The sequence below is a fragment of the Prionailurus viverrinus genome, chromosome E3 (genome assembly GCF_022837055.1).
Source record: "Prionailurus viverrinus isolate Anna chromosome E3, UM_Priviv_1.0, whole genome shotgun sequence".
Lineage (NCBI taxonomy): Eukaryota > Metazoa > Chordata > Mammalia > Carnivora > Felidae > Prionailurus > Prionailurus viverrinus.
Window position 1 is genome coordinate 38,248,140 of NC_062576.1, and position 23,000 is coordinate 38,271,139.

At 47.8% G+C, this 23,000-nt stretch overlaps 1 protein-coding gene across 5 annotated transcripts in view; it reads right to left on the reverse strand.

Annotated features, from left to right (window-relative positions):
• The window catches only part of DNAJA3 (DnaJ heat shock protein family (Hsp40) member A3), a 29,459-nt gene extending 6,698 nt beyond the window's left edge, over positions 1–22,761 (reverse strand). Inside the window, exons 1-10 of one of the 5 annotated variants that reach the window (XM_047838210.1) lie at positions 22,496–22,754; positions 16,311–16,444; positions 12,015–12,098; positions 11,086–11,280; positions 9,881–10,033; positions 6,885–7,032; positions 5,775–5,839; positions 3,698–3,826; positions 3,045–3,160; positions 1,688–1,785 (exon numbers count right to left, since the gene is read on the reverse strand). In XM_047838210.1, the coding sequence (XP_047694166.1) occupies positions 1,688–1,785; positions 3,045–3,160; positions 3,698–3,826; positions 5,775–5,839; positions 6,885–7,032; positions 9,881–10,033; positions 11,086–11,280; positions 12,015–12,098; positions 16,311–16,444; positions 22,496–22,706 (1,333 nt within the window). In that variant the 5' untranslated portion in view covers positions 22,707–22,754. Of the gene's footprint in view, positions 1–1,687; positions 1,786–3,023; positions 3,161–3,697; positions 3,827–5,774; positions 5,840–6,884; positions 7,033–9,880; positions 10,034–11,085; positions 11,281–12,014; positions 12,099–16,310; positions 16,445–22,495 lie in introns of those variants that run through there. The other 4 variants (XM_047838209.1, XM_047838211.1, XR_007147734.1 and 1 more) reach the window with 4 other exon arrangements.
• Between the last annotated feature and the right edge of the window lie 239 nt (positions 22,762–23,000).

Here is a 23,000-nt window from a genome sequence, read left to right on the forward strand (position 1 = left end):
GCTCCTCCCCCACCTACACTTGGCCTCTCTCTCTCTCTCTCTAAAATAAACATTAAAAAAAAAATTACGTCTGGGAGCCAAATTTCCCAGGAGAACACAGCTCTGAAATGACAATGAAAGTGAGTAGGGAAAAAATAATTTGGCGTACTACGTCACTTTACAACAACTTTTCAGAAATGCGCTCAATTCATGCATCAAAGTTAAACTATACTCAACAAAACTATGTCAATAAAAATTTAAAGGAAAGAAGTGACAAAGTGTCTGGCACACCAGAGGTTCCCAATAAATCCAGGCTGAATGAGGGCGGGGAACTAGCTATGAGGACAAGGAACCACAGAAGTCACGAGGGTTCAAAGGATACTCATAAGCTGACTGTATGATCAACTCTCAAGTTAAACTACCAGAAAAGAGTTTAACAAAAACACCAATGTTCTCATCTAGTGAACAAGGCCCGCGTCACGACTCACAGGGCCGACCTCAAGTTCTCCCGTGATTGGGAGAGGAGGAAAATCTCCCCTGCCAGGTGACTGGGAACATTTGCAATTCAGGAAGCACAACTACAATTACGTGGAACGGCTATTTCCACTTTTCAGTACAAGGGCTGTAACAAGAGTGTAAGAAATCCTGGTACCAAACCTTTCCATGTTTGGTCAGGCTCCCGACAGGCTTCATGGTGGCTGCTTTGTCACAGACGACTTGGCCCCCTGGACTCCACAGAAGCCCAGCAAGTCCATGCAAAGGCAGTTGCTGCTGGGACCTCCAGCCCTAGGCTCCAAGACCAGCCCTCCCTCCCTGGAAACCCACCCCTGGCTGCCATCACCTGCTCTGAGGGACCACACACTCTCTAGTGCCGTTCAGGCTCTGAGGACACGGGGGACATCCACCGCCTGCCCCGAGTGACCACACACTCCCTAGTGCCGTTCAGGCTCTGAGGACAAGGGAGGGGCATCCAGGACCCACACAAGCAGAATGATGTAAGGGGGGAACACCTGTGCAGCTGAGGCCAGTTCACCACGCAGCTTGCCCCATCCCGGGCCGAGTCCCCACCAGCGGAGGACCAGCATCTCCTCCGCAGGGCCCCCATCTCCCACGGGAAGAGGCGCTGCAGCAGAGGCGGCCATCACCACAGTCTGTGCCTGCCAGCATTTTGGTATCAAATAGCTAGTATTTAAAAACACTCTATAGATACAGCCTGACATCCGAGCTCAGGGTAAACGCAGCATTTGTTCGCTGCCGGACGAACTCAAAGTTAGACCTGCCGTGCACAGGCAGGTTTGCGCTCAGTCGACTGGCTTTTTTACGGCTTTGGTAGCTGTCACTTACAAGACACTCTGAAATCTTGGGGAGGCATTCTGGGTCAGGATTGCATAAAGCCTTCCAATCTGTCTCCTCCTTAAGCTGTTACAAGGAATCTCATGTGGGGATGTGCCCAAGGTCACAGGGCGAGCGGCAGAACCACGGATAGAACTCAGAACAGCTCTCGTAGACACACAGCTGCCCTCCAGCAGGAGGCGAGCTGACACTCTCTGACCTCTGCACACATGGGGCAAGTTAGAGTGGCCGGCAGGAGGCTGTTCCTGGCTCCCAGCGCCCCTCTGTCATGCTCCCCGCAAGGGCAGACCCCAACGTGTTTCTGAACCATGCACCCTCCAAGGACTGAGAGGCCGTCCACGTGTTGCCACCTTACCCGTGCTTGTATTGGTGACACCATTCACCGTCCCCTCCACGTCGGTCTCGTCCTCGGCATAGCTCAGGATCAGGCTCTGCTGCCGGCTTGTGAGTCTCCTGTGGAGCAAACAAATTGAGTGTTTCCTCTGGGCAACCCTTTAAATGATGGGCTGGGCCGGTTTCCACGTAAGCATGTGGAAAATGTGGGGACACAATAAGGCAGAGGCACACACCCCGAACCTAAGAGCCACCCCCTCAAAGCTTCAATAAAGAAAACCTGAATTACACTGATCATGGTGAGCACTGCATAACATATCAAACTGTTGAATCTTTATGTTGTACACCTGAAACTAATATAACACTGTAAGTCGGTTATACTTTGATAATAAAAATGTTTAATTCTTTGTTTATTTAGTTTGAGAGAGAGCACACATGTGCATGCATGTACAAAAGGACAGAGAGAGAGGGAAAGAGAAGAGCCCCGACGAGGACCTCGATCTCATGAACTGTGAGATCATGACGTGAGTCAAAATCAAGAGTTGGATGGTTAACCGACTGAGCTACCCAAGCACCGTGATAAAAACAAAACAAAAAACAAAAAACAAAAAAACAAAACAAAAATCTCTTAAAATACCTTAAGTTGAGGGAGGAGGGGCTCTTATAAGTGTCGTATGTAGAAAGTTAACTAATTAAAAGGAGCACCAGGGGGCACCTAGGTGGTTCAGTAGATTAAGCGTCTGACTTCCGTTCAGGTCATAATCTCATGGTTCATGGGTTCGAGCCCCACGTTGGGCTCTCTGCTGTCTGCGCGAGCCCACTTCAGATCCTCTGTCCCCTTCTCTCTGCCACTCCCCTGCTCATTCTCTCTCTCTCTCAAAATAAAACTTTTAATTAAAAAAAAAGTAGTGCCAGAAATTTCGCTCACCCTCCCCAACAGGGTGAGCCATGCCTATCCTGGATGCCACAGCACTCGACTCAAACCTTTCTCCCAAAGAACGGAGACGTCATGTGCTATGATCCAGTTACAAATTTGTGTCTCCCACGAGACCCCCAGTGCCCTGAGAGCAGTAATGATAAAACCAACAACAGCAGCTATGGCTAAGTGTTCCTTAGGTATTATTCAATTTTCCAGCAACTAATGAGGGTGGCCTTATTATGCCCACTTTGCAGATGGAGAACCTGGGCAGGACACATCTGACTGTAAGGTAGAAATAACTGGCACAAGCCTCAGTGCTTACGGCAGCGGACCCACAACGGGCCGGGTGGTCTGGCTCGGCATAAGGCCTGGCACGTAAAAAGCCCTCAAAACCGGGTCCTGCTGGGTGGGAAAAATGCAGAGATTGGGCGGACCTCACCATGGTTACGTGGGCACGCACTTTGGAACTCTTATCTTGATGTGAATGTAGTGATCTCCATAGCCGTAGCTGTTAATCCGGGGGATACCTTTCCCACTCATCCGAATCTTCTGGTCTGTCTGAATCCCAGGGGGAATCTATAAAGCAAAGAAATCTGTGGTTTTCCTTGGTCTACAGTTGCTCAAATGGAAACATTTCACTACACTAAGACTCACTCCTTGGAAAGAACTCCCATTCAGGTTTCCAGACATCCACAAGGAAGCTGGCTAAACCGGGGTCCACCTGGAGCAGAGCCCAAAACAAGCATGTGGGGGCAGGCAGTTCGGGAAGCTGAGCCCACAGCAGGAGTGAGGGAGCACAGAGAGTGTGACCTGGGAGGGGGAAAAGCCAACACAGGGGCACAGTGCTGGGGCTGCTCCCTGGTGCCAGCAGAGGCGTGGATGTGACCCAGGACCTGCCTTCACTGGTGATTCCTTCATCAGGGTCTACAGTCTGTGATTCACACCCAAGGAATGGCCTAACATTCCTCTACTTCCCCCAGACCCCATCACTGAGTCTCCAACAGGCTGCTCGGCCACAGGTTCTAGCCACTTCTCAGCCGGTTCACAGAGGAAAAAAAAAAAAAAAAATAGCAACGAAGGACAAGAGTGGCAAACACGTTCTCGGCCTCTTACCGTCACATTAATTGTCTCGTACAGGCCTTGCGCTCTGGCTGTCCCCCCAAGAAGAGCCTGAGCTATGGAAATAAAGAGGTCAGAGTGGATGTCTGCACCGTCCCTCCGGAACACGGGGCTTTTCTGCACCTACGGTCCAAGCAGGAGAGATGTGGTTATACGTGCAGAAGTCCTTCTCGAGACTGGACAACAGCCCATCTCAGCAGCCTGGGCACAGGGTCTGGCGTGCGCTATGCTGCTTCTTTGCTGAAGAGCACAATATCAAGGGAGAGGATGTACTTTCGCCAAAGCAGAACATGACCCCAGGCTCCGGGAGTTACAGGTCAGATTCATTTCTACATAGCGACACAAGAGTGTCGGTCTCAGATCAAGCCGTCCCAATGGGGCAAATTAAAAAAAGTAAAATTGGCTTATTAAACGTTAAAAAAAAAAAAAAAAGCTTACTCCACTGGCAGGTATAAGGAAACAGAGATTAGTACATCTACAAAGGCACAGTTTATTTTCCAAACAGTCATCTGGTACAAACCACCTTCAAGACAGACAGGCAGCAGTGGAATGATTCTGAGGCACAAGCACTACTTTTGGGGCCTCAAAGACACTTCTTGCCTCGCAGTGATTTCCCCTCTCTCTGTTCTTGTCTATTATCAGGTGGGAGCAGGGTCTGAAACCCCCACCAAGCCCACTGGAGAGCCTGACTGACAGCTGGCTGCCTTTGTCTTTGATTCCTCATCTAGCACTTCACGCTTTACAGTATTTTTATCTGTTTTAAATTACAAAACATTTCACACACGCATGAACAGGAAAAGTAGGGGCGCCTAGATGGCTCAGTAGGTTAAGCGTCAGACTTTAGCTCAGGTCATGATCTTGCAGTTCGTGGGTTCGAGACCCGTGTCGGGCTCTGTGCTGACAGCTCAGAGCCTGGAGCCTGCCTGGGATTCTGTGTCTCACGATGGACACATCCTCTCTCTGCCCCTCCCCCACTGGTATTCTGTCTCTCTCTCAAAAATAAATAAAACACTAAGAAAAAATTTTTTGAACAGGCAAAGTAAATTACATCACACATGCAGAACGCCGACAACCCAGTGGAGGTAATAAAACATCGCGATGCAGTGAAGCCCCTGGCTCCTCCCCCTCCAGAGTGGCCCCATGCTGAATGTAGCAGTTCTCATTCCCACATATGTATGTGTCCCCAAATAATACGTAGCACCCTCTCACGTGCTTTAAAAGTGTTTATACACAGTCTCCCTCCCTGCATCCACTCGTAATCTGCTTTCTTTCCCTCAAAGTAACTGAGAAGTCTCAGTTGTGCTGAACGTATGGCTCTGGTTTCTTCCCGTGGCTGCTCTGAGGCACTGTGGCCACAGCACGGTTCTCTCATTCACTCTCTTGTCCGAGAGCAGCAGACTGTCGTCAGTGTCTTGCTATTATGAGTGAGGGTATCTTGCACACAGCCTGTGCCTTCCCCTGCTGCGCTCACATGGCTTTCCTGGGGCACCCGGCAGAAATGTGGGGACAAGAACTGTATCTCCTTTACCATCTCCTGTCTCAGAAACCAGGTCTGTCTCTGCACACAGTAGGAAAAACTGCACCTTTGGCCCTTACCACCCCCACGAACAATTTGATACATAAATTTAAAATCACAAGGAGGGGGGTCTGGGTGGCTCAGTCAGTTGAGCATCCAACTCTTGGTTTCGGCTCAGGTCATGATCTCATGGCTTCGTGGGATCAAGCCCCGCATCAGGCGCCCTGTGCTGGCAGTGCAAAGCCTGCTTGGGATTCTCTTTCCCTGTCTCTCTGCCCCTCTCCCACTTGTGCGGTCTCTGTCTCTCTCAAAACAAGTAAATTTTTAAAACAATCACAAAGAGATGCATTCTATATTTTTATGTGTCCTATGTTTTCCAACTTACAAAAATCTTGAGGAAACTGTTCTGTCCAAACGTAGCACAAAGGCTTGACGTGATACATGTTTCATAACCCCACCGAGGTGGCCACTGTTTCCCTTAGACACGCCCCCATGAGCGCCCACCTCCCTGCAAGAAGGCAAGGGCCCAAGAAGCTGTGCGAGCAGAGCACCCACCCTGAATGTGATGAAAATTTCTCTTTTTCCGACAGGCATCCGCACCGTCTGGCCATCTTCGACTCCTGTAAGAACAAAAGTTCAAAAGGGAACATTTATTTGGGGACCTCCCATGGAGTTTCCTGCCCTAAATCCATTTACAAACCACTGACTTCCTTACCCGTTCCTATTAATGAGGAACAACACAACTACCCACAGTACCTCCAATGGGTGTAACTTCTCAAAGGAGCAAGTACAGCAAGTGATACCCAAACAAGAGCGCCTTCTGTTCGTTTATACAAGTTCCCTGGACACCTGCTCCTACCAGGTCCGTGTAGCATGTCGGTGAGTTTAGAATTTAGTAGGGGAGACAGCTATCTCCCAAATAACAACACTAACAAGTGCATCATTACAAACAGAAATGTGTTCGTAGAAGCAAGGACAAAGGACATCTAAGGAACAGGGAGAGTTCCAGAAGCTGCTCTAGGGAGGCAACACTCAAGCTAGCAGCTCTGGGAGAAGAGTTAACCCGCTGAGAAAAGAAGGTGGAAAGTGAGCTTCAGACACAGGGAGTGACATATGGCAAGGCTCTGTCTAGAGGCATTATGGCCCGTTCGAAGAGCTGGCGTGAACATCAGGAAGGCCGCAGGGCAGGCAACAAGAGGAGAGGCTGCAGAGGCCAGAAGGGGTGGAGACAGGTAGCATTTCTCACCCCAGGAGTCACTGCACAGGCTTCAGGACAAGTGACACGATCAGACTGCCCTGCACAAAGTCCATCCTGGGAACAAGACCCAGCTGGCGAGAGCAGTCACAGGCGGCCCCTGGGGGCTAGGAGGAAGGGGTAGTGGTGCAGACAGGGCTGGCCACAGTGACAATGCCGGCCTCGTTGAACGAAGGTAGAGGAGCTCCACAGGGGAGTAGAGCGGGTGTGTCAGGTACCTTCTGCCCACGCGGCATGCAAGGGTAGATTTGAAGGACAACTAGTACAGAGAGGAAAACGCAAGGAGATTCCAGTTCCCCCTCCAATCCGGGCTCCAGATCCTTCACCACAGCTTTTACAACAGCCCAATCACAGGGAAACAAAGGCCCCAGCTGTCCCAGCCCCGGTACGTGGAGGAGCCCAGGACCCACCGGCAGGCACAGGGATCACCACTTTCTTCTTCTGCTTGGCCTGTCCGGCTCCTCTGCATATGACGCAGGGAGTTGTGATGATGGAGCCTCGGCCACCACACCTCCGACACGTGGAGCGCATCACAAAGGGGCCTGTGTTTATGGTTTCCTGATAAAGAGACGAAAAAGACGGAACCCTTAAGTACACAGGTAAACTCTAATGGCCAAGCCTCTGGGAACACAATGCACGGCAGAGAAATGTTTCATCAAAGACTCGTGTTCTGTGTGAACACGCACTAAAACATACTGCCTAAGAACACAGGGACCCAGACCTTTCTCCCAAAGGATGCAGACGTCATGCAAGACGATGCAGTCACAGACTTGTGGAAAACACTCTGGCAGTTATGAGAACTGTGCGTGCATCTGTGGGGCTGTGCCCTACAGACCACACTCGTGCAACAGCGTACGTCCCTCGCAGCCTGGGTGGCCACCAGGAGTGAGCTGCCTGAAAAATCATGGTGTAACCACGTTAACAGAACACTGCACATGGGTGAGAAATGCTTTCTGAGATCAGAGTTGTAAAAACCAAAGCAAATGCTGCAGCACCATGTACAGAGTGCTACCTTGGGTTACTGGAACCTCCATACAGATGGCTTGAAATGTGCGTGTCCGTCTAAAGCAGGATACACAAGAAGGTCACCAGAGCTGTGCCTCTAAGGAGGATGCCTGGAACAATTAGGGGGTGGGGCTTGGGGAGGAACACTTAACTTTTCACTGTACTTTCGTTTTTTCCTTCAGAATTCTGTACCGTGTGCAAATACAGACACGTACATTTTTAAACATGATAAATTTTAAATTAGAGACATTTTAAATGTAAGGATTATTTGTCCCAGCAATTCCACCTTTGGAGGTCTGTGTCACAGAAAGTAGAGGCATCAGATGGAAGGCCTTATGTGTAGAGGGTTTTCCTGTAGCACTGAAACCTAAGCATTAAGTTGGAAAATGAGATCTGCATGCATCAGCCTGGAGGAATGGGCATGATCCATCAAAGACCAAAGCAAGTTGCACAACAAAGAGTATGTGTAATATACTCTCATTAGACAGTTTTTGCTTTAAAAAGAAATTTTTTTGTATGGAGACAGAGACTGAGTTGTGGAAAGAACACCTCAAGTTATGAACTTGGGAGTCCAGGCAAGGGGCGATTACTGACGTTTCTTTATGTATTCCTCCGACTGTTGTGTCAGAACAAGTACTTTTCGATAATTTACAAAACAGGCAGGGGGACGCCTAGGTGGCTCAGTCAAGTGAATATCTGACTTGATTTTGGCTCAGGTCATGATCCCAGGGTCGTCCTATGGAGCCCTTGTTGGGCTCTGTGCTGAGTATGGAGCCTGCTTGGGATTCTCTCTCTCCCTCTGTCCATCTGCCCACTCGTGCACGCACTCTCCCGCCCTCTCTCCCCCTTTCCCGCTTTCTAAAAAAAACAAAACAAAATGAACAGACAGTGCAAAGAAGTTAGGTTAAACAAAAAAAGTAACCACTTTCTACCCAGTGAGGAGCTGGGGGTAGTGGCCACAGACCACAAGGCCCCGCCAGCTGTGGGAGGGGCTGGGGGCCAAGAGGCCCCTGAAGGATGGGGGTGCACAGGGAGGATGGGGGAGAGGACACTCGGTGGGGGGGGGAGGGCAGAATGAGCAGGACCATGCCAGGAACAGGGGCTGCCTGCCTCCTTGCTCCTGGGGCACCAGTGGTGGGGGCCGGGGGAAGATAGGGAGGACCCAGCCCCCCTCTTTCTTCCCACATGGCCCTCAGGTACAGTGAGAACAGGGCAGTAGTGGCCTCAGGGACCAGACTAGCTGCTCTGGGTGGTCAGGTTTCTCTTTTGTTTTCTCAGCAATCGCTGTTGTAATCAGAGGGGCACTACTCTCTTTAAAAGGTAACTGCTCAGCTCCCAGAGGTTTCAGGAACACTTATAGAGAGGTAGTACACCCCATTTTTCAGTCTCCTACAATCAACGCGGTGATCTGGAGTTCAGGAGTCAGTATGTGCCTCACCACAACTTCCTCATTAATCTCAAAGGGAAAATCAACAACTTTACAGTGAAGAAACCTGGTGGGCACTATCTTAACTAACTACTCATGATCCAATGTCACGTCATCACTAATGGGACAAACTGACACCTCACGACTCCTGACGTGATCCACTGTCAAGGGCACTACCCCTCTGTGGCGTTTCACCAAAAATGTGTGGTCTGAATCTGGTCATGAGAAAATATCAGATGAACCCCAAATAAAGGACATTCTACAAAACAGCTGGCCTGTAATCCTAAAAAATGTCAAGGTCATAAAGAAAAGAAAGGCGGAGAAACCGTTCCCAGATTAAAGGAGACGAAAGATATGACAACCAAACACTATGCAAAATCCCAGCATGGATCCTGGATCAGGAAAAAAAGGACATTGTAAGGACAAGTGAACACATGAGAATGAGTACAGAAAATGGTATTCTAGCAACATTAAATTTCCTGATAGTGACAACTGTGTTGTGGTTGCATAAAAGAACATTCTTGTTCCTTGAAAATACACAACAGATATGACAGTGCAAATGGGACAGAATGTTAACAACTGGTGAATCTGGGTAAGGAATAAGGGAGTGGCTCTTTATACTGTTCTGTATGTTTGTATTATATAAAAACTTACCAAGAAAAAAATGATTACACTTCAAGCAAAATTTAAACCCCCCGCCCCCCAGCAACGGTTTCAAATTACCAAAATTTTCAGGGAAGTGTATTTTCAGGGAAGACAGCACAGGATCACTGACCAAGACAGAGTACTCTTGGGAAAAGAAAGATCTAGATAAAACAGTCCCACCTAGTCACGGACACTCAAAAGCACCAAGCACTGCCAGATAACTCTCCAAGGCTATCCACAGGAGCGTAGAAAAAGAGCCGGCAAGGGGTGTGGGGGGGCCAGAGGCGGGGGATCCCGGGGGCGGGGGGGGGGGCTCTGCCACACTCTCACCATGCCGGAGCCGCCGCAGTAATGGCAGTTCTGCATCTTGGTGCCAGGCTCGTTCCCCTTGCCGTCACACCGCTCGCAGGTGTCAGTGATGTTCACGGTGAACTCCTTGTTGACCCCCTTGGCAGCCTGATTAAACGTCAGCTCCATGATGTACTAAAGAAGTCAGAGGGCAGCCTGTCATCTTTGGTTAATTACCAAAGTGATCCTCCACTTTGAAAGTAAAGGAGGGCAATGGTCAGCGGTTTTCATTCACGTTACCTCTTCTTTAAAACTGGGCTTTATTCTTTACGATGGTTTTACACGTTTATAAAATTGAGAGGGAGGTATCAGGATCTCCCCCTGCCCCCACACATGCACAGCCCCCACCAGGGTCAGCATCTGTCCCCCGGACGTCCATTTTTTATCAAGGATGAACCCACATGGACACATCAGAGTCCCCCAAAGCTCGTCTTTCACTTTAGGGCCCACCCTTGGTGGTGTATTTCCGAAGGGCCCGAACAAATGTATGACACGGGTCTGTCATTACAAAATCATAAAGGACTTTCACTAAATGTGAAATTTCACCAAAAATCCTCCATGCCCCACCTGTTCATCTCTTCACCCAGCTACTTATTTTTTAACTCACCTGTCCTCTGCCAAGTAGGAATGGATGGGACTCGACTGACTCTGCCCTACATCTCAGGATTTTCAAGAGGGAATGCTTGTTTTAAGTGAAAATGTATTTTTCAACAAACTGTTCACAGATAATATTTGTACATAGTCCTTATAGACAGCTCGAATGATCCCCAAACATAATTTAAGTCATAAAACATGCTCCCTCTCTCAGCTCTGATAACGTCTTATTAGGACATAAATATGCAAGAGGTAGAATTGGTGTTGTGTCTCCGTTCCGGCACCGAGCTCTTCTACAATAATGCAGCAAGCTCCAGACAAAATGCACCCGAATCATGGACCCTCAAAGCCTTCGCCTCAGGCTGCCTGATTAAGCAATTGTACAGCTAAAAAGGATCACCTACATGGTTTTTCTTAAATATGGGAATTATTTCCTACCAAAATGGCTGCCTCCAGATCATTCCATTGAAGATGCTTTGGGGTTTTTTTGTGTTTTTTCTGTTGTCGTTCTTTTTTGCGAAAAAGAAACATAAAATGTTTGCCTCACAATGAGCGGCTAAAGTGTGAATGATTCTTTAAAACAAGGAGCTTACCTCCTGAGGCTGACTGAACACACTCTGGAAATCCCCAAAAGAAGAGGATGAGAATTCCCCAAAGATCTTCCTGAAGAGCTCCTCGGGGTCGACAGTGGGGCCCCCTTTCCAGTAGCTCTGTCCGGAGGCGCCGGCGTCCGAGCCCGCAGAGCCATAGGTGTCATACTGTCTCCTCTTCACTTCGTCACTCAGCACCTACCGGAAAAGGCCCGGCAGTCAGGCGCCACCAGGTCTCCCGAGGCCCAGGACACGGCACAAGTTCACACCGTGTGTACAGGTAAGGGTGCTGGATCAGCATTACATTTCCTGCTTTTGACAAGTGTACTGTGGTTAACGTAAAAGAATGTTCTTGGTCTTAGAAAATTCACACTCGAGTACTGAAGAATAAAGAGATACGGCGTCTGTGACGTACTCTCAGATGGCTGGGGGATGTGCACACTCATACAGCAGGTACACGATACTCTACGTATCGTGAGTCCCTACAGACCCTCTAAGTCTGGGAAGGTCGCTCTGCAACGGCTCAGCAGCCCGCCACAGTGTGCGCTTCATCCCTCTGACTACATTTCAAGTTCCTCACGGGCGGCCTCCTACTTTTACAATATGCACCATCCCACTAGACAGAGATGACCTAAGGAGGGGGGTCAACAAATAAGTGTGGAATTAATTAATCCAACCAGGAGCTCCCAGACCCGGCTATAAATCAGATGACCTGGGAGCTCTGTTAATACAGATTATCAGACCGTTTCCTACTGAGATTCCAAGTGAGATCTAGCAGGAGACCTGGGAATCTTTTCTTCAAGGAGGTAATCTGGTATGGGGACAGTCTTCACAATGGACCTTATGACATGTCAGGTTACCCTGGGCAGCACACTGTGATGTACCCACACAGGTGAATGACAGTGACTGCACACACAGGTACGTCGCATTACCTCATAGGCTTCTGCCAGCTGGGAGAACTTCTCCTTGGCTTTGGGATCATCCTTGTTTGTGTCTGGGTGGTATTTCTTGGCCAGCTAAGGGAGAAAACCATAAATTACAATGGACACATGATGATTACTAACACTGGACCTCAAATAACAGTCATAATCTCACCTCCCTTACAGCATTGGTCTGTTTTGAGATTTTGCAACCAACAGCAATTTTTTTTTTAATGTATGTTTGTTTATTTATTTTTTGAGAGACAGAAAAAGACAGAGTGCAAGGGTGGGGTGGGGAACGGCAGAGAGAGAGGGAGACACAGAATCTGAAGCAGGCTCGAGGCTCTGAGCTGTCAGCACAGAGCCTGACGTGGGGCTTGAACTCACGAACTGTGAGATCATGACCTGAGCCAAAGTCAGACGCTTAACCGACTGAGCCACCCAGGAGCCCCATCAACCAACAGCAATTCTTAAAACAAGGCCTTAGACTTTAAAATAAACCATCTCTTGCAGCAACTGGGTTACTCAGTCAGTTAAGTGTCTGACCAACTCTTGGTTTCGGCTCAGGTCATGATCTCACGCTCTGTGAGATCGAGTCCTGCATTGGGCTCTGCGTTGGCAGCACGGAACGTGCTTGGGATCCTCTCTCCTCTCTCTCTGTCCCTCCCCCCAACCACATTCGCTCATGATCGCTCCCTGTCAAAATAAATAAATAAATATTTTAAAAATGTCTTTAAAAAATAAAATAAATAAAAGTAAAATAAAATAAACCATCTCTTCAAGTCTGACACATATACACATTTTTTAACCACAACAAATCTCTGCCAAAAAGAACAAATGCTTTAGAACTTGGGCACCTTTGTGAAAGCAGTGGAAAACAGTGTGTCTGATATACCATCAACTATGTAAAAAGAGAAGAAAATAACTGGATACGTAGATGTATCTGCTGTACAAGTTATTTTGGAAAACATATAGCAAGCTAGTAACATTGGCTGCAAAAGGAGGGATGTAAGAGAACAGGAGGGAGACTTTCTACCGAATATACTCTTTTGTATTTGCTTAATTCTGAACAAAGGAAATGTATTGCCTCTTCAAAACACAAGTTTAAATATTAAAAAAGAGTAAAATCTCACTAGGTTGTCCGCAGCTGAGCCGAGCCGCTCTAAAACTACGGTTACCCTCCGGGCACTCTGAGCAGTGCTGTGCTTTGCAGGTGGCTCACTGTTGGCTCACTGTTTGCTGCGGCTGCTGACCCCTTCCAGGTCTGGGTCACTACAGGTCCCTCACGTGAGGGAAGGAGGCACACGGAATCCAACCGCGGACCAGAGAAGCCATGTGGCTCGGACGCCACGCCACCAGCAGCTGGCTGCGGTTAGGGTGCAGGAAGTGAAGTGCACAGCCTCCGGGTCAGAGCGTCCGGATCCACTGTCTGTAGCCCTGAGACCCCAGACAGAATGTGACTAAGCACAACTTCCTCATCTGTCAAATGACGATAACGGTACCTACTCCACAGGGTTGTGGCAGGGATGAGATGAGACACCACATATTCTAAAATGAACACAGGGCATGGCCCACGGCGACATCAGCCATTATTAGGACACAGAAGGGAGCAGAGGATGTAGTCAGGAGGTGGGGGCATCTGGCAGGAATTTCAAATTTTCAACGACAAGCCAAAAAATCACTGATACTGAGTAACAGTATGCCCCAAATCACCAGGATGACCACCGGAAAATACAGCACTGAGGCAGAGAGCCTCAGAGCTTGCACACGAGATACCACGTCCATGGCTTAGGTAAAAAGAAAGAAAGGAGATGTCACATGCAAGTAGTGCATTTGAGCTAAGACAAGATGAGACGGTGTCATGGCTCATAATGCCAAACGAGGATGCAAAGGAGTTCAAATTCAGAAAAGTACAAGGAGACATCACAGGGCTGCACGGGCCAGGCCGACTCCCAAAGACCCATGCTGGAGAAACAAGTACAATGACCACAACATGAAACAGTCGGATTTTAGACAAACATGATCACATGAGATTAATATGGCTTGAAAGGGACTTGAGCATATTTTAACACAATTTTTAAACATCCATCACAATTAAGAAAAAAAAAAAAAGGAGGGGTGTCAGGACATTACCCACATCTGAGAAACATGATGGGATTATTTTCTGTGATGGGGAACTCACTTCTACCCAAGGTGGGTTGTATCATGATGGACAGCCTTCACTGTTAGAAAGCTCTTCATCAGAATAAGCCTAACCACCCCTGCTTTTGGTTACATGGGTGACTTTAATCCTCTTCAACAAAACAGCCCAGCAAATAACTGAGGCTGGATATCATGATCCCAGAGAGTCCTTTCTTTATGCTAAGAGCCAGACAAACAGCTCTCGATCTTCCATAGGAGCAAAAGAAGAAATACACGTCACCAAGCCTGCAAAGAAAGAACTGGTCATGTGCCATGCAACTCTGGTTTCCGGGAGGAGTGAGGATGGTGGCAGGTGGCCAGAAACATCCACCCACTCCCCAAAGGCAGGCCGACAGAAGGAAGGCAGCGCCAGCCATCCAGAATGAAGAGAGCCATCAGTGGAAAGGCAGAGTACGGCTCCAATGGCATCTCTGAGCTCAGTCCTGCTTCCGGAGACGCTGGTCCTCACAGCAGCTCGTGGGAGCACACCAGAGGCTGCGTGCTAAGCCCCGGATCAGGGTCTCAGGGCACAGCCAGGACATCACGGTGGGCCACAAAGGCTGGTCCCAAAAGCCACGGCAAGAAACAATGGTGTACTCATGAGATTAGCTTAAGGAAAAGAGAGGCCTTTTTGCAGTATTTTAGTCTCATGTGTGACACATAGTGACTTACGGGGCCTTGGGCGTAGGTCACAACCTCTCCAAGCCTCTGCCATGAGGATGAAATGATGCAATACACACAAAGCTTTCATCAAGTCATGACCCCAGAAATTGCGTTGTAAAGACTACTTTAAAAATGTCCAGTTTTAAATTGCACAGTTTTACCTCATCTTTTTACTTCCACACCTAAAAACTTGAATGGCTCCCTACTCTCTTAAATTAAGTTTCTAGGGGCGCCTGGGTGGCTCAGTCAACTAAGTGTCCGACTTCAGCTCAGGTCACCATCTTGCAGTTTGTGGGTTCAAGCCCCGCGTCAGGCTCTGTGCTGACAGCTCAGAGCCTGGAGCCTGTTTCGGATTCTGTGTCTCCCTCTCTCTGACCCTCCCCTGTTCATGCTCTCTCTCTCTGTCCCAAAAATAAATAAATGTTAAAAAAAATTTTTTTTTTTTTTTAAATTAAGTTTCTAGTGCTTGCAGAGGGACTCATGTGCTCCCTTGTGGTCCCGGCCTCCATCTTTTCACTGCTCTCCCACCCTTACATCAGGTACCTTACCTTCCAGTTCAAAGAGAGACATGATATTCACTGTTCCCAAGCCAGGGTCTGTTTCCTAACCCCGTGCCTTTCCTCATTCCATTACAACATAAGTCTACTCAAAACCTATACCTGGGGTTCACAGCAGCACTACTCATAAGAGCCAAAAAAAAAAAAAAAAAGTGGAAACGATCCAAATGTCCAAATGGATAAATAAAAATGTAGCCTATCCACGCATGGGATATTACTCGACCACTGAAAGGAATGAAGAACCGATACATGCCACAGCGTTGATGAAGCTTCTTTCCAGAGTGAAAGAGGCCATCACAAAAGTTCACACGATGTACGGCTTCACTTCTATGAAATGCCCAGAACAGGCAAATCCATAGAAACAGAAAACAGGTTAGTAATTGCAAAGGCAGAGGAAAGAGGAAACTGGGGAGTGAATGCTGATGGTACGGGGTTTTTTAAGCAGTTGAAAATGTACCGATTGTGGGGATGGTTGTAAAGCCTCTATGAATACATTAAAAACCAGTGAATTGTACGCTTTGAAAAAACATTAAGGGAAGGGATTAGCTATCCAAGCCATGGCTGTTAGGTTTGGTCTTGATCAGTATCAGTTCACAAATATTAGGTTCAAAGTTTTTGCCGTCCTCCCCCGCCCCCCCACACAAAGGAACACAAAATTTTTAAAAAAATCAAGAATCTTGTAGTGAATTTTCATACAAGTTACAAGGCACAGAATAATTTTAAATACGAACACAGCTTTGGAAAAAGATTTTTTAAAATTTTGGGTTCTGCCTCTTTTTCACCTCATTCTACACTGTGAGCCACATGTCACCTACACATATGGGCACACACGCTGCACTGGTGAGCAGACTAGACTGACAGCATCCCTTCTACAGTCTTGTCCCTAAAATCTGGCTTCCATACAGACCTGGTAATACGCTTTCTTGATCTCCTTCTGGCTGGCATTTCGGGGCACTCCTAGTATCTGGTAATAATCCTCTTTGGCCAAAGGGGAGCTCGTGTGGAAGGATGCAGTACGAACAAAAGGGTAACTTTTTACTCCTAAAAAAGAAAAAAAAAGGAAAGACAATCATTCTGGGAATGTGCTCAACAAAAGGAAGCTGTGAGTAAACACCCAGCCAGGTTACACCTGTAAAGGAACGGAGGTCACAGCTTAGGGTCAGCTTTCCCCCCAAGCCTGTTGGAGACCAAACTCACTGCACTTCAAAGATGGCCAAGGCCACTGTGTACAATGAACATAAAATGAAGAGTACTGGGCAGGGCTAATTCTGCTGGATCACGACACAATGAGGTCGTACCCTCATGTCTGCACCCCGGATGGGGGCTACACCGGGGGGGATGACTAGAAAGGGACCTAGCCCCATTGTCACACTACCTGAGCACCTGTCATGTGCCACGTACCTTCATATGCTGTCTTCCTTAATGCTTAACAATTCTCCAGGTTCTTTGCCTCCACCATACAACCTTGGGAATGTGGTTCTGGGGTGGTTCTCAGAGTGTGGTCCCTGGACCAGCAGCATCATCAGCTTGTTGGAACTGTCCATTTTCAGGCCCCACCCCTGACCTGAATCAGAGACTCTGGAGGTGGGGTCCAGCAGGCTGTGTTTAATAAGCCCTCCAGGTGACAATTCTGCCACATGCTCAATGTGAGAACTAAAGAACTAAAGAAACGGTACTCAGGATGCTGGGTGGCTCAGTCGGTTGAGCAGCCGACTTTTTTTTTTAATTAAAAAAAATGTTTTTTTCTTTCAACGTTTATTTATTTTTGAGACAGAGCATGAGACAAAGCTCTGAGCTGAGCTGTCAGCACAGAGCCCGACACGGGGCTCGACCCACGAACCACAAGATCATGACCTGAGCCGAAGTTGGATGCTTACCCCCTGAGCCACCCAGGTGCCCCTATTTTTTTTTTAACGTTTATTTATTTTTGAGAAAGAGAGACAGAGTGTGAATGGGGGAGGGGCAGACAGAGGGAGACAAAGAATCTGAAGCAGGATCCAGGGTCTGAGCTGTCAGCACAGAACCTGATGTGGGGCTCGAACTCACGAACCACGAGATCATGACCTGAGCCGAAGTCAGACGCTTAACTGACTGAGACACCGAGGCACCCTGAGAGGCTGACTCTTTATTTCAGCTGGGGTCATGATCCCAGGGTCATGGGATCAAGCTCTACACCGGCTCTGTGATGAGTGTAGAGCCGGCTTGGGATTCTCTTTCTCCCTCTGCCCCTCTTCCCCACTCGTACTCTCTCTCTGAAAGAAAGAAAGAGAGAAAGGAAGAAAAAGAAAAGAAGAAAAAATGGTTCTCAGTGTTTAAGGTCACAGATCTAAGAGAATCTGATAAAATTGCTGCCCCTCTCCTAAAACAAAACAAAACAAAACAAAAAAACCACCTAAATAGACGCACGGGGTTAAAAGGCCCTATGCCTGAAACTAACTAACAGCCAAATGGGGTCAAAGCCCAAGGCAGAGAGCCACATGCCCTGCCCCCCTTCATGCCTCTGGCATCAGCAGTAGGAGGAACGTCCACTGGCGGACACATCCACTCAACTGCCCTCTGTGCACAGAGCAGAGAACTAACTTGGACTGGTCTGTCACCAAGTGAAGCAGGGGGAGCTGCCCCACAACTTGAGCCCTGCCTAACCTCCAACCAATTCCGTGACAACTGAAGACACGGGGCTGGGAGTGGAAGGGAGCCAAGTCAGAAAGAGCATGAAGATCACGACAGCTTTCTAAGGTTTCTAAGTCGAACTTCAGCCTACAGAGAAGGTTCTGGATGCACCATTCATTCATTCATTCATTCAGTAAATACTCACTGAACATGTACTACTTGCCAGGCACTGAGTTCTGTGCTGGGAACAGGCAGCAGACCATTCAGACACTGCCTTCCTAGAGCTTACATTATTCAAGATATTAATACTGTAGTGGCAGGGAGGATACAATGTGAAGACAAGACGAAAGCCAGTGCCCTCAAGGAGCTTACAGTCCACATGGGAGCGTGGGAGAGAGTGTACAAACAGTACACAACGACATGCACAGTGAGAACACACATAGGGTCACCTAACCAGGGTTTCTCAACCTCACAATGTTGAGGATGGTATTGGATTCCTCTTGGTGAAGGGGCTTTCCTATTGTTATGGGCTATGTCTCTTAATTCATACGTTGAGGCTCTAATCCCCAGTGCCTCAGAATGTGACTGTTATTTCGAGGTAGGATCCTAATTTTAAGTTTTCATTTATTTAAGTAATCTCTACACCCAACGTGGGGCTAGAATTCACAATCCTGAGATCAAGAGTCTCATGCTCTTCTGAGTGAGCCAGCCAGGTGCCCCTGGAGGTAGGATGTGTAACAACTCTGCCAAAACATTGATCTTGGACTTCTAGCCTCTAGAAATGTGAGGATAAATGTGGTTCTCTCTTATGGCATCCCTAGCAAACTAAACTACTTATATGTCAAAGGATGTTCAGCAGCACCAACAACTTATTAGTACACTCTACTGCCCCTCTACCCCTGTCACAAGAGAGCAACTCAATGTCTCCAGACATTGCAAAATGTCCTTTGCAGGGCAAAATCATCCCCAGTTGAGAAGCACTGACAACCCAACTGAAAAAGTTCAGGAAAGGCCTTTTAAGGCAGCTGCTGTTAAACTGTAGAAATTAGCTAGGCTAAGGGAATCTGCCCAGAATTACACCTGTAGTCCTTATGTCATTTGCAACAGATTCCCCTTACATTTTCAAAAGTGCCTCATTTGGCTGCTAAGTCATAGATCATCTTTGGTTCACATGAAAGTTCACATGCACCTAATAACTGCATGATGTAACTTGTATACATTTTATACAAGTAGAGATGTGGTTAGAGATAATAATGCTGATTAATGAGGCCTAGGAATATGGCAAAGGGCCTTTGAGCTATCCTAAGGAGTCAAGATTTTATCCTGAGGGCAACAGGGAGTCACTGCAAGGGTTAAACAGGGAAGGGAACACCTTTGCATGAGAAAGAGCTCTCAAAAACAACCCACAACAAACTGGAGGACTGGGAGACTACTTAAAATTAATCTGAGCACAAAACACAACCAGGTGTGTTGAGGGATATCCAGGAAGGGGGCCAAGGTAACCAGACAGGAGGACGAGTAGGAAAGAGTCAGAATGATGAGAAATCAGAAGAAGCAAGTCAATCTCGACCTTCAGTATCCCCATACTGTTTCCTGTCCCGCACCCTAGACCCCCCAGAACACAAGGAGCAGACAGCGTGGAACCAGTGGGAGTTAGGCAACCACAGAGGTCTTTCTTTGGTCAGATTTGAGAGAAACAGAGCTAGCGGCTTAGTGCTCCTATACTCAGTCCCTCTTCACTCAGGAGTGAGGGGCTGCCCTGGTCCTGTCAGCCCCCACCACCCCTAGGCTCCTTCCAATCCAGGAAGAGACTGGTAGTGGCAGCTCCAAGAACGTGAGCAGAGACCTTGGACTCAAGAAACACTGGGATGTAACAACGTAACGTGCAAAACTGCATGCGAATAAAGACGCATCACATTTAACTATTACACATTTGATGACTTTTGACATTATCCAAAAAGCACCAATGGTTAACAATAATTAAAGTTCATTTGGGGCGCCTGGGTGGCTCAGTCGGTTGAACAGCCGACTTCGGCTCAGGTCACGATCTCGCGGTTTGTGAGTTCGAGCCCCGCGTCGGGCTCTGTGCTGACAGCTCGGAGACTGGAGCCTGCTTCGGATTCTGTGTCTCCCTCCCTCTCTGCCCCTACCCCACTCACACTCTGTCTCTCTCTCCTTCAAAAATAAATAAACATTTAAAAAATTTAAAAAAAATAAAGTTCATTTAATGGACAAACTTTCCCCCAAGAACAATGTCTTGCCCTTTTTAGAACCCAGAATAGGATCAGCCTCCAAGTCACTCCAAGAATGACTAACCCACGGGGCACCTGGGTGGCGCAGTCGGTTAAGCGTCCGACTTCAGCCAGGTCACGATCTCGCGGTCCGTGAGTTCGAGCCCCGCGTCGGGCTCTGGGCTGATGGCTCAGAGCCTGGAACCTGCTTCCGATTCTGTGTCTCCCTCTCTCTCTGCCCCTCCCCCGTTTATGCTCTGTCTCTCTCTATCCCAAAAAATAAATAAATGTTGAAAAAAAAAATTTAAAAAAAAAAAAAAAAAAAAAAAAAAAAAGAATGACTAACCCAGAGTCAAATAACTACATTTTTTTCTGCCCTGGGAGAAAAGTTGTAATTAAAGTGTTGTTTTATGCCCTCTAATTGTACTACTAGATTTGAGAGAAGATCAAAAACCCATGTTTGGGAGCTGAGTTGATGACTTTAGATGTAATAACAAGAGTGTGTCTTGAAGGATGTCATCTCTCAAAAATATTCATCATGTGATACAAAACATGCCCATTCTGGGCTATGTGCTGATTGCGGTTCCTTAGTAAGGGTCCCCCAAAGGCTCAGTACTCGGTGTCTGCCTATCTCTCTCATATATACACAATCAACAAAAATGCTCCCCAAACTTGTACAAATGTACTATGAACAGAAATAGCTTAATAATTACCTAAGGAATAAATGAACAAAAAGATGCAGCCAAATTGTATTTAAAACAACACTGACATTAGAAAAAGTTAGCAAAACTTGAAACTTACCACTTTTGCTCATACTGAGAAATACAACATGACATAGCTCCGAATAACCCTGAAGAAACCTGAACAGACTACTGCTCTACCCATGAGGAAATATTGGTGGCAAGAGCAGAATTAAAAAATGGGATCACTTGACCAAAACCTCATCCAATCTCTCTGTTCTCTGCTGTATCCCTAGTAACTAGAATAGTGGCCAGCATATGGCAGACTCTCAATAAATACCTGAGTCAATGAACAAATTTTCACAGTTAAGGAAACAGGGGTTCAAAGAGATTAAATAACTCACCCAGGTCCCCCCCCACCCCCCACACACACACTGGTAGAGGTGAGTTTGTTCACTTTACAAAAGAATAACGATTACTGATGCTTTAATGACTCCCTTATTACACAGGCGTTACAAAATTGCACCCCAACAGGCAATTTATCTTGTGTGGGTTATCTTGTCAGGGCCTGTTAATTAATTACCTTTGTAAATATATACATAAATATCACTTGCACAAATTGTAGGGAACACAACCAATAAGACAATTCAGACACATGGTTGGTTATTCAGTGTTTCCTCCTTCCTCCTAACAGAAGTCATCCAACACAGAGCAGAAGAACCATCACAGACAAGCACCTAAAGGCTTAATACGTATCACTTCTGTATCGCCTCCATCAATTAAGAAAGCTGGTTTTGAATGAGGGCTCTACCATCTTTTCACTTTGTCACTTTCTACAAGTCGTTTAATATCTAGACTTAAGCTTCTTTGTCTATAAAATGTAATAGCATCTATCACATGGAAATGACCCATGCCGGGTACACAGAAAAGCGCTCGAGAAATGTTAGTTTGTATTTTTACTACAGTAGCCAATTTAAGAAGTTATAAAAGACTACTAAGTGTATCCTTCAATTAAAACCACGTGACGGAAAGAGCGTAAGCTATTAAAGGACAACTCTACTCTTTTAGCTTTATGACCTTGGGCGGGTCAATTCTTCTTGCTAGAACCTCAGTTTCTCGTTCTTTAAAATGGGGATGATGACTCCATTCTTGCAGGGTTGTTACCACCAAGTGAGATGGGGCACAAAGTACCTAGCACCATAACAGGTGCTCACCGAATGGCCGTTACCTCCTCCCTTCCGGCTATAAGGTGAAAGGAGGAGACGGGATCGGAATAGGGTAAGGGAGCAGTGGCAGGCTGGAAAGAGGCTTCTAGAAATGTTGATAAAGAAGAGAAGACTGTAGGCCTACGGAACATTTCACTACTGCCGCCGAGGGCTCCATGCAACTCTCCCTGGTTTACCATTTCTCAGTAGCCATCTGGGCCTCTCTGCCTCCTGTTCGCCGGTCTCTCCAAGCAATTCTGCATACAGGTCAGAAGATACCGTCCACCCCGCTACCCCCGTAGCCGAATCGAGTCAGTCCCTTCTGGGCCTTAGAGCCCCTACTCGGGCGCTGGAGCCTGCCCTCACCTTTGAAGCTGACACCAGTTCTCAATGTCAGCAGCGCCCCGGAGCCTCGAGCTCTCAGGGAAGGCGAGAATGCAGTGACGTTCAGCTTGTGGCCCAGTGAAGCCCCCACCACGTCCCCCCTGGGCGGCCGGGCTCCTCTCCCCGCTGTAGCCGGCAGCCGCGGGGACCCCACAGCCACCAGCAACCAGCGCGTGGGGCACCGCGCCGCCATCTTGGCCCAGGGACACTGCGCCTGCGCCACCCGGCTCAAGGAGGTGTCGCGAAGACAGCTCGCCGGCGCTGCGATGGCGCTTCCGGAGGCGGGGCCCGTGCGCGCGCACACGCACAAGCGCAAGCGTTGCGCATGCGCAGCAGCACCCAATGCGACTTTCTGGTGGCCAACACCGAAATGAGGCTTCCTCTGAGGAGTGCAACTAGGTATGCGTGCCGTGAAGGACCTCGTCATTCTGTGATGGATGGCCAATATTGTACCTTATCTATGTAGAGACGTGGTTGAGTGTGTTCG